Here is a 12,455-nt window from a genome sequence, read left to right on the forward strand (position 1 = left end):
CTTTTCAATTAGCAGCAAGGGATCTTTTATATGCACCATCCCATAGTCAGGATAGCACATACCACTGCCTTTGATGTACCAGTCGTTGTGCACTGGCTGGAGCGAGAAATAGTCCGATGGGCTAACTGACAGGGATCGATCCCAAATTGACCGTGCATCAAGCGAGCACCCCCATTACATTTATAAAGCTACATGATACACAACATGTAAAGTTCTCACTTAAAGGTATATTGTCACTAATCTGATTAAAATTAGCTCTACTGGTATATACCAGTAGATCTAACAGCATTGTGTGGACTCCCATGTCCAGGTGACATTTCATCTATAAATAACAATTTAAACATCGACCAATTACACTCAGTCTTTTATAGCGTTATTCGGGAGCACACAAATTCTAAAGATATCGGGTGAGACTATTTATGCAATAGGCAAATTTGTTGGTCTATTTCAACATTGAAAAAAAATGGGGAAAAGTTTTGAAACAAATTTTATATAAAATTTTATATTGAAATTAGTTTCCGGCATACTTCGTAATTAACACGAATCATTTCGTATACCCTCGGCATAACCCCAAATGTTTTTAAATTCTTTTCAAATCACTGGCATGATTTTGCAAGTACGGTTTTGATTGGTCGAATGAAAGGTCAAATGGACATGAGCTCCAACGAGCTGCTGTTAGATCCACATGTAATAGTGGAGCTAATTTTAATTAGATTGTATTGCCACAGACCTATTTAATATTGACTTACATGTATTTAATATCATTGACCGATTTAATAGCCAGTCGTATGTCTTGAAATTGTTAGCACACGTATGTGTGTTACCAACCCATGTGTTATCAAAAATAACGCATGGTGTTCTCATATGTAACATGCAACAAACATTTTACCTGGATAACCTGTTTCATGTCACTTCTGCCAACAGCATCCAGCGACACATCAATAGGACGACATTTTTCTAAAATACAAAATTCAAGATATAAATAAAAACAGTGTAAAGAACTGTGCAAAAATACAAATACAAATATCACAGATAAGATACTGACTTTTACTCCAAACTTCAATTTGTGCTGTATTGGCCATTCTCAAAGAGAGAAGTAGAGATGATCCCCCACCTGGATCCACCAATGTGTACCTACCCAGACAGAGCAGAGTGACCCCCCTGGATCCACCAATGTGTACCTACCCAGACAGAGCAGAGTGACCCCCTGGATACACCATTGGATCCACCAATGTGTACCTACCCTGACAGAGTAGACACACCCCCCTGGATCCACCAATATGTACATACCCAGAGTAGAGATGACCCCCTCTCCTGGATCCACCAATGTGTACATACCCAGACAGAGTAGAGACGATCCCCCTGGATCCACAAATGTGTACCTACCCAGACAGAGTAGAGAGCCTGATATTTTCGCCCTGAACTGCGAGAAGATGACGTCCAGAACGGGCTGGGTGCTGACTGTGACGACACGCTCGGCTGGAGACAGACGCAGTCCCGCTTTCATCTCCGTGTCCGCAATGTGAACCTGAAATTAGCAAAAGAAAGGAATGTTAAGCGACACCCCAGAACATTAATCTTTGTGTGGACTATGGTTATGATGTTCTACCAATAAATACACTTCAAATAATAACAAATATTTTCTTTATGATTTCCGTTCCATGTCAAGAAAGAAAGAAAGCTGTGACTTTTATAAGGTGGAAATATACCTCAATGACATATTTCATATTTGCCTGGTTTTACCATGGTACAATATTAAGTTGCTACTTACATACGGTGGAAATATACCTCTATGACATACATGTATTTCATATTGCTTGGTTTTACCATTGTACAATATCAAATTGCTACTTCTATAAGGTGGAAATATACCTCAGTGACATATTTTATATTTGCCTGGTTTTAATATGATACAATATAAAGCTGCTATTTCAATAAGGTGGAAATATACCTCAGTGACACATTTCATATTTTCCTGGGTTTACCTTTAGTACAATATTAAGCCATAGCAGTGTAAAAGTGTTGGTATAAAGTGCTCCTACTGGCAGCAGCTAGTGGCAATTTCCCTGTTAGCTCAGTTGGTAGAGTGCTGGACTCTCGTACTGAGAGAACGCGGTTCGAATCACCTCAGTGGAGGATGACTTTTATCTGCTACAATATTAAGTTGCTACTTCTATACGTACGGTGAAAAGACAATAGCAGTGTTTTTACCTTAATGACATATTTTCCTGGTTTCACCTTGGTACAGAATTTGCCATCGCTCTCTGTTGTGATGGAAACGGCATCAGACTTCTTACTCTCGGGGAAGTAGATGACCCGTCGCTGTGTTGGCAGCTTGCCAAGAACTTCGGGAAATCTGTCAATTGCAACTTTACCACACAAGTTGAAGCTGAAATACCGAAATTGTTGAGATTAAACAACTTGAATTTGTGTCGCAACTTCTGAAACTTGGATAGTAAATCCCAATCTCAAAGGTCTTGATTTCGCTCATGGAAAAGACTGTATGTATGTTTACCTTGAAGGAAAGGAACAATGTTAGATGGATGCAGTCTAGAAATAGATGAAAGGAATGTGGCATGTCTGTATGTTTACCTTGAAGGGAAAAAAAAGTTTGTTCTGCTTAATGACATTACTAGAGCAAATTGATTTATTAATCATCAGCTACTGGATGTCAAACATAAGGTAATTTTGACATAAAGTCTTAGAAAGGAAAGAAAGAAAGAAATGTTTTATTTAACGACGCACTCAACACATTTTTATTTACGGTTATATGGCGTCAGACATATGGTTAAGGACCACACAGATTTTGCGAGGAAACCCGCTGTCGCCACTACATGGGCTACTCTTCCGATTAGCAGCAAGGGATCTTTTATTTGCACTTCCCACAGGCAGGATAGCACAAACCATGGCCTTTGTTGAACCAGTTATGGATGACTGGTCGGTGCAAGTGGTGTACACCTACCTATTGAGCCTTGCGGAGCACTCACTCAGGGTTTGGAGTCGGTATCTGGATTAAAAATCCCATGCCTTGACTGGGATACGAACCCAGTACCTGCAAGCCTGTAGACCGATGGCCTGCCACGACGCCACCGAGGCCGGTCTATTAGAAAGGAAACCTGCTAAAAAAAATTGTTAGTAGCAAGCAATCTTTTATATGCACAATCCCACAGACAGGATAGCACATATCACAGCCTTTGATACTGCAATTATTGCACTTGGGCTTAACCGAGAAATCTGAATGAACTATGTCGGGAAGGTGCAGTTTAGAGAGAAGATGAAAGGAATGTGACAAATCGTTTACATGTTTACCATGAAGGACAGGGCTAGCTTTGGGTGATCAGAAAATTTCGCCAAATTATGTCTTCATGTTAAAAAAGTGTAGAAGCGCAGTTATTTTCTAGCAAAATATCAATTATTACATAAAATTATTTCGCTAAATTGACATAAAATTTGCCAATCTTTTTAAAAATTCGCAATGGGCAAATTTGGCGAGTGCTACAGCTGGGCCTGACGGATCAATGTCACAAAGGTGCAGTCTACAGAATAGACGAAAGGAATGTGACTCGTGGTTTACATGTGATTGATTGATACATATTTTATTGCTTTTTAAAAAAACAAATGGATTAGGCACAAGTTACACAACTTACTAGGCCTTCTCCAGTGTTTACCTTGAAGGAATAATGTCGGGAAGCTGTGGTGTGTTAGGAGTAATCTTCACCAACATCTCATCAAAGTAAATGTTCTGCACCTCCACACGGATTTTGTAGGAACCAGTCTTCATGTTCTCCAGGTGATAGATCCCCTGCTCGTCCGTGTTCGTCTGAAACTTCCCGTCCAGCATCACTCTAGCCTTGGAAACTCCACGACCCTGACACAAGAAAAAACAATGGAAATATTTAATTTAACGATGCACTCAACAAATTTTATTTACGGTCATATTTTGTCAGACTAATGAATATACTACCTTTAATTCGTTAGTTATGAGTTCTTGTTCGCGTGTCAGAAGGAAGGAAATGTTTTTATTTAACAACGCACTCAACACATTTCATTTACAGTTATATGGCATCAGACATATGGTTAAGGACCACACAGATATTGAGGGAGGAAGCCCGCTGTTACCACTTCATGGTCTACTGTTTTTAATTAGCAGCAAGGGATCTTTTATATGCACCATCCCACAGGCAGGACAGGTCACACCACAGCCTTTGCTACACCAGTTGTGGTGCACTGGCTGGAACGAGAAATAGCCCAATGGGTCCACCGACGGGGATCGATCCCAGACCGAACGCGCATCAAGCGAATGCTTTACCACTGGGCTACGTCCCACCCCCAAGAAAAAACAAAGTCTCTAACTTTGGAAGTGAGAAAAGAAAGAAATAACTGGAATTGTATGCTAGCACTGCGGTGGAAAATTCTAGTTTTAGCTGTTGGCTGTGTCAGTAGGCAGGGGTGGGGGGTGGGGGGTGGGGGGTCGGGAGGACTGTAATCCAGGGCTTGAACTTAACGACGGCAGTTGCCGTCATTGAGATATAAATTGCTGTAGGTAGAGGGCATCACCGACGGCACAGTTGTGCCATCGGTAAAGTTCCTAAACAATGGCAAAATGTATACACCTGGTGTACGTACATTAACTGTCAATATTTAACAGTCACATGTTTGAAATGTCTACATACAACAAAAAAAAAACTTTCAGTCATGTTTATTTGCTGCAAATGTCACTTTAAAAAAATATTGCCATACGCAGGCTCACAGTTGCCATTGGTGAAAATGTATGATAGAATTGCCGTGGGAGACAAATTCTTAATTTCGAGCCCTGTAATCAAGGTTAAGATGTGATTAACTTCCCATCCATTAACATCGTAGCTTTTGAAAATCTACGACCCTCAAATAAGAAAACAAAAAGATGGTAATACGATAAAAAACGTTCAGAGGCAAAGAAAAAACAAAGAGTTCATCAGACCAAGTATCTGGAACTAGATTCTTTTTCATTTCATTTCAACTTATTTCAGTGTGTATATCAGGGTACCCACAGAATTTTCAAATTAAAATTCCCTGTATTTTCCCTGTTGTAAAAGATGTTTCCCTGTCTGTTATCCATGATTCTTTATTGTATACAACGGCCTCCTGCCACCCCCAATAGCCGTGCCTTCATCTCCAAATACCATAATCAACATATTGTGACAATATATATATATATATGTATATGTGTGTGTGTGTGTGTGTGTGTGTGTGTGTACATTTCAACTCATTAATTTTTATTTTTTATTTTTCCAGTGTTCCAGTTACGTACTGTTAATATTGTCTAGCCATACAAACTACATATCCATGTATATACAATATAGGACTCAACAAAATTCACTGATATTTTTCCAGATTCCATTACACCCAAATAAAATTCCCTGTATTTTCCCTGAATCGGACCAAAATTTCAAATTCCCTGAATTTTCCCTGCAGGGAATTTTTTTAAACCATTTTCCCTGTTTTCCCTGTCCCGTGGGTACCCTGGTATATTCAATTAAGGTTCAAGCATGCTGTCCTGGGCATACACACCTCAGCTATCTGGGCTGTCTGTTCAGGACAGTGGGTTAGTTGTTAATTGTTAGTGGTTAGTGAGAGAGAAGAGGGTGTAGTGGTCTTACACCTACCCACCGAGTTGTTAAAACTCAATTTGGGTGGGAGCCAGTACCAGGCTTCGAACCCTGTACCTACCAGCCTTATGTCTGATGGGTTATTCATGACACCACTGAGGCCGGTACTGGATTCTAGTGTCACAGTAGAAAATTCTAGTTGGTTGGGTCAGTCCATTTGGTTTGCAACCATAGAAATAATACATGTTAGTGTACTTTTGAATACTGTAGATGCCATTTTCAAACATTACAATTTGCATCCCCTCTCTGAATAGTGGAAGTGTCTTTTTACAAGTAGGTTAATAAACTCGGCATCAACCTTAAACCAAATGATGTTATCAATTTTTCTGTGGTTCTATGTAGGAATTTCTATACACCGAACCCAGCAAACCATTGAAATCTTCATACATACCTTTACACTGTCCAGCACTCGACCACTGACTGAGAAGCCAGACACTTGGAATGATTTCTGTAAAATGAGATGACGATAATTACAAAGCAGCGTAATACTGACACAACACACAACTATCTTCATAACTGAGTTAATAAAAATCATATGAAGCATACATGCAATGACATAGTTTTTGGAAGCGACATCAAAACATGACATTGCTTCCCCAGTCCTAGTTGAGAATGTGCACGTGAAATATGATGTAAATTTTGTAGTCTCCTTTTAGCTGTGGTTGAAACATTTTGAGACGGCCCTTGTTATTCATAAAAAAAAATTATTATAATAATATGGATAATAAAGAAATTATTACACCTGCGTGCGTGTCGTACTGATTTTACGAAACTCATGTCACAATTCATGCATTCGCTCACACAATACAAAAATCAGGACATTCGTTTCATAAAATAAGTACAACACACAAACTCGTAAAATAATCTCTAACTCAGAACCAGTAGTATAATGGAACAGATTGAGAAGTTTGAGTAGTATAATGGAACAGATTGAGAAGTTTGAGTAGTATAATGGAACAGATTGAGAAGTTGGGGGGTGGGGTTTTTAAAAAAAAAGAGAAAGAAATGTTTTAGTTAACAATGCACTCAATTTTATTTAGGGTTGTATGGCGTCAGACATATGGTTAAGGACCACACAGATCTTGAGAGAGGAAACCCGCTGCCGCCACTTCATGGGCTACTCTTTCCGATTTGCTGCAAGGGATCTTTTATATGCACCATCCCACAGACAGGGTAGTACATACCACGGCCTTTGATAAACCAGTCGTGGTGCACTAGCTGGAACGAGAAATAGCCCAATGGGCCCACTGACGGGGATCGATCCCAGACCGACCACGCATCGAGCGAGCATAAATTAAAGATTTTGTAATGTATCTATACAGGTGACTTCGTGTCACAAGTCACAATCTGTTAGTTTATGACTTAGCTTGATTCGGTCATCATGATCAGCCAATAGAAACAGTGTTTGCAGGGGAAATGGAAATAAATGTCACTGTCTTACTTGCAGCTTTACAGATTCATGCTGGACTTCAAATTCAAGTTTCCCTGGAACAACATCGAACGTAATGTAATCGCCCTTGTAGAATGGAACCTAAAAAAAATATATGTATATATATACAGTCAAACCTGTCTTAAGCGGTCACACAAGTGAGTAGATAAAGGTGGCCACTTAAGACAGGAGGTCACTGATTACAGGTTGCGGCATATCGTCCTTAACACCTTTGTTGTTGTTTCTTGTTTTAGCTTGTGTACTGCTAATTAACGGATGCGTACTTCAGTTTACTACAAATAAACGTTTGACATGTCGCCTCCTTCATGAAAAACGGCAACTGGAATGTATTAAATTAACCGTTCTCAACAAGTTTGTTTTCTCTTTCAATTTAATTATTTAATTTCTACTTCATGCAGTATATTGTCATAGTAAGTGAACCTACAAATGTCAAGCGTAGCCTGCCTTCAGGCAATTAGATGCACTCCATAGCCATACTTTCTTAATTGATACACAGTAGAGATGCCAGGACTGAATGGGTACATCTTATCGCTGTTGTTAAACATCCTTTTTATATAATAGTAAACATTTACTGTGGCCACTTAATACAGGTATTTTAGCGATTTGGGATCCAATTTGGGTGGCCACTGGCCGTGTTAGACAGGTGACCGCTTATTACAGGTGCATTTACGTTATAAATTGTTTGGGAGGGAAAAAGTGGCCACTTAAGGCAGGTGACTGCTGAATACAGGTGGCCGCTAGGACAGGTTTGACTGTATATATATCACAAAATGTAAATGGAACCTAAAAATATTTATATATATATCACAGTCAACTACAAGTATGGGAAAACGTAATGTAATTTCCCTTGTAGAATGGAACCTAACAAAAAATATATCATGGTCAAACCACATGCATGGGAAAATTGGCACACAATAACAGAATGTTGCAACAAAATGTACAGAACGATTTTAAAACTGGAATTTATAGGACAATATAAACCATTTGTGTTCGACATACATACATTAACATTAATAATGAACTTGACATTCCAGTCAATAATACCCCCCAAAATCTGTAATGATTTTATCCAATAGTAGAGAGATGGTGAGGATTTCTATAAATTACTCTTTCCTAGTAAATTCTCATGCGAACAGGCTTACGAATCAGTGGCCACACACTTTATTCTCAACCAAAATGTTAAGATTTTCGAAGATTTAACGTTTTCTCCATGACCGTTTCCAGAATTTTATCTAGAATTTGTTTTCGCGATTGTCAACAAAGTGTTATAATATTATTCCATTTTGACACAAATTGACTTTTTTCCTTGGAGTTATTTTAAACGGAGAAAATTGTGTAATTATCAATAAAAAAAAATTCAAAATAATTTTCCGTGACCCAATCAAAATTCCATAAAATATTTTCTGTTGAAAAGGGACACAACCAAGTATTATATAACCAAATATTATCAGTTAAAAGAGGAACAGAACAATGTATTACAATGAAATATTTTCCGGTTGGTAGTGTTGGATATATAAATGTTCCGTCGCTCTTTGATGTCACGTGACAGAGAGGTCTGACAGCTTCCGGTGACGTGAACCCCTTCACGGGAGATTTGTCGCAGTCTTCTATAGCCTGGAAAAAAATCAAACAAATTACAGAGACGATTAAGATAAATAATTCATCAATAAAAAATGTATTTAAAAAAAACTTTTTTTTTTTTCACAAGTATTATTGTATAAACTAAAAGGAACAACGCACTATTTTGGATGTATTAAAAAAAAAAAAATTCTTTAATTATTTTTGTTATCCCAGAAAGAAATGGACAGTGTTACGGGATGAGGCCCAGGGCCGTTCCACAAAGTGATCTTGGCTCTAAGATCACCTTAAGTGCCTAGCTACCTTATGCACTAAGGTGATCTTAGTGCTAAGATCGCTTCGTGGAATGGGGCCCTGATTCCTACATTAAAGACTGTCACAATAATATAATTAAAGACAATAATTCAATTAAAAAAGAAGAAGAAAGAGACCCACTACCAACCACACACACAGAAAGATGTTAGCTTGAACTGTCGAGTTTGCGGTACTTACCAATAAGCTGTCATACCAACCCTTAGCCACTCTACTGAGTTAAATATCATCTGTAGCTTGAGTTAAATATCATCTGTAGCGTGAGTTAAATATCATCTGTAGCTCGAGTTAAATATCATCTGTAGCTCGAGTTAAATATCATCTATAGCTCGAGTTAAATATCATCTGTAGCTCGAGTTAAATATCATCTGTAGCTCGAGTTAAATATCATCTGTAGCTCGAGTTAAATATCATCTGTAGCTCGAGTTAAATATCATCTGTAGCTCGAGTTAAATATCATCTGTAGCTCGAGTTAAATATCATCTGTAGCTCGAGTTAAATATCATCTATAGCTCGAGTTAAATATCATCTGTAGCTCGAGTTAAATATCATCTGTAGCTCGAGTTAAATATCATCTGTAGCTTGAGTTAAATATCATCTATAGCTGATGATACTTAAAGGCTACATGTAGCTCAGGTTGGCCGTGTGATTACACAGGTTTCGTTGCAGACTTTTCTGCGTCAGACTGCAATTGTGCTACGATCGTGAGTAACAGATTCATGGTCAATCCAGTGTGACCCAGGTGCTCTTGTTGTGGTGTGTAATTTTTCTTCTGATCCTGTCTGTGGGGATCTGATCTGTGTAATCGCAAGGTCGACCTGAACTAGGCTTCGGAACAGAAAACTTGTAAAGAAAGAAAGAAAAACAAAAAGAACAAATGGAGATAAATACCTCAGCCTTCACAGTGCTAGAGAACAGAATGAAGTTAACTCCCTTGACAGACTCTCCATCACTTGAGACTTTGCCCTGAAATTCAAACAGGAAATTCCATAATACATATTTGAAATGATTATTTTTACATCATTTATATAAAAAAATAAGTGGTTATATCTTTTAGATATTAATATATTTGTTTTTTTTAAAAGTTTAATAAAAAAAAAGCATTACAGTTTTATAAATTGCTCCTATTGATGTGTAATAAATATTAAGAAATAACAGGAATTTTTTTCAGCCAGCATTAAAATTTAGATTTAAAAAAAACAACGAAAAAAACAATTCCTCAAAATTAAATGTCTCGCCTGATATTGATACAGTAGTTTTAAAATATATATTTGACCTTTGTTATTTATGCAACATAAGTAATTATTGCCTTAAGATATGAGTATGTTAAATTTTTAAAGAAAAGCATTGCATTTTGCAGTATCATTAATTGCCTTTAATGGGTGGCATCTTGTTGTTGTTGTTGTTTTTACAATATGAGTCAATACCTCCCCCACAATATGAAAATCCAGAGTTGATAAATTTGTGAAATAATTGCCCGTTTGGAAAAAACGTGCCTGCACGACAGACTTTAAACATAACAGACATTGCACACTGCATTATGGGAAGCACATTGTAATACACGAATTGTGGGGTCTAACCAGAGAGGCTCGGTATGGATTGCAAGCCTTCCTTAAATAAATATTTGTTTTCAGATAATGAAAAAAAACACTTAATGAAATTATGTCAGTTTCTGTGATAGTAAAACAATCAACTATATCACTCTCTACATTGTGTGTGTGTGCGTGCGTGTGCGTGTGTGTGTGTGTGTATATGTGTACGTGTACAATGAAATCCCTCTAAACCGGACCACCTTGGGACCAAGACACATGTCGGGTTTTAAGAGGGATTTGGTTTACAGAGGTCAAGTTCTGTCCTGGTTTTTAAAAATGGACTGGGTAAATAGTCCGGTTTTGAGGGAATTCCGGTTTACAGAGGGTCCGGTCTTGAGAGGTTTCACTGTTTATGTATATGTATGTGTTGGTGAATAATAAATTAGCATACCGTAACATCGTATCCAGCCACCATAAGGTTGTTAGCAAGGTGGGCGTTCTCATTCGTTATTTGGACTTGGGTTTTTGCCTGAAATAATAATTTTAAAAATCATGACAATTACATTATACACTAGGTATTCCACACACTTTGATGTACATCAAATATGGACTTGAATAAATGAACTTTTGAATAAACAAATCAGGGATAGAAGAAGGAAGGAAGGAAATGTTTTATTTAACGACGCACTCAACACATTTTATTTACGGTTATATGGCGTCAGACATATAGTTAAGGACCACACAGATATTGAGAGAGGAAACCCGCTAACACCACTTTATAGGCTACTCTTTTTGATTAGCAGCAAGGGTTCTTTTATATGCACCATCCCAGACAGGATAGCACATACCACGGCCTTTGTTACACCAGTTGTAGAGTATTGGCTGGCATGAGAAATAGCCCAATGGGTTCATCGACAGAGATCAATCACAAACTGACTGCACCTGAATGCTTTGCCACTGGGCTACGTCTCGCCCCTGAACATCCATAGATGCAACTATAAACCAAGTTTCATTGACCTAGGAAAGGAAAGGAAATGTTTTATTTAACGACGCACTCAACACATTTTATTTACGGTTATATGGCGTCAGACATATGGTTACGGACCACACAGATATTGACAGAGGAAATCCGCTGTCGCCACTTCATGGGCTACTCTTTTAGCAAGGGATCTTTTATATGCACCATCACAGACAGAATACCGTATAACCGGAAATTTTCATGGTCTTAATTTTTCGTGGTTTGGGGTATAAAAACATTTCAAGGTTTCTTATTTTTGTCGTTTGCCAAATCTAAATTGAAAGTGATTTTATTTTTGAGTTTTAGCAAGTCTAGTTGCGAGAATACTTGCTATTGTTGATTAAAGTTTCACCTCGGCTGCCAGTTGTTCGATACCACCGACATGTAAAGTTAAACAATAGAACAGTCACCTGTAGCCTAATTGGCCACTGTGATACCCGGTATGCTATTCGCCAGACAACTGATCACAGTCTTTGATTTTGAGTCTGAGTTCACCACATGGTATTCAAAGCAGGTTTCCCTGGCTATGAAAGATAGCGCAGTTGTAACAGACATCAAGATCGAAATGCGTACTTCGGTGATAAAACCAATTCATGCAAGGTGGATTATGAAAGTTATGGCAGAATTAAAAATACGCCAGGAAATGTTGAAATCTGCATTCATCCACCCCAGAATCACTGATGCAGTGCGGGCGGACATTGACAAAAACAATATATGAAATTTAAAAATATTTCATTATATTCTACAAACAGTGACATTCACACAATAACTTTTTTTAAATTCTAACTTGTTGTCTTGACTATACTATTCTCTTGTCGTATCCGGTGGACTGCGCATGACAGGAAATAAAATGTTCCGGTAAATTGTCAGTGTGTTATGGTTTTCATAATAAATATTTTAGATAGAATGTGTTGATT

At 37.9% G+C, this 12,455-nt stretch overlaps 1 protein-coding gene across 1 annotated transcript in view; it reads right to left on the bottom strand.

Annotated features, from left to right (window-relative positions):
- LOC121385827 (nodal modulator 1-like) overlaps positions 1-12,455 on the bottom strand; it is a 60,917-nt gene that overhangs the window by 38,910 nt on the left and 9,552 nt on the right. Inside the window, exons 6-14 of the mRNA XM_041516616.1 lie at positions 10,972-11,049; positions 9,880-9,954; positions 8,578-8,712; positions 7,090-7,179; positions 6,040-6,096; positions 3,669-3,868; positions 2,212-2,389; positions 1,387-1,528; positions 890-957 (exon numbers count right to left, since the gene is read on the bottom strand). Of these exons, the coding sequence (XP_041372550.1) occupies positions 890-957; positions 1,387-1,528; positions 2,212-2,389; positions 3,669-3,868; positions 6,040-6,096; positions 7,090-7,179; positions 8,578-8,712; positions 9,880-9,954; positions 10,972-11,049 (1,023 nt within the window). The remainder of the gene's footprint in view (positions 1-889; positions 958-1,386; positions 1,529-2,211; positions 2,390-3,668; positions 3,869-6,039; positions 6,097-7,089; positions 7,180-8,577; positions 8,713-9,879; positions 9,955-10,971; positions 11,050-12,455) is intronic.

This window comes from Gigantopelta aegis, chromosome 12 (genome assembly GCF_016097555.1).
Source record: "Gigantopelta aegis isolate Gae_Host chromosome 12, Gae_host_genome, whole genome shotgun sequence".
Classification (NCBI taxonomy): Eukaryota; Metazoa; Mollusca; class Gastropoda; order Neomphalida; family Peltospiridae; genus Gigantopelta; species Gigantopelta aegis.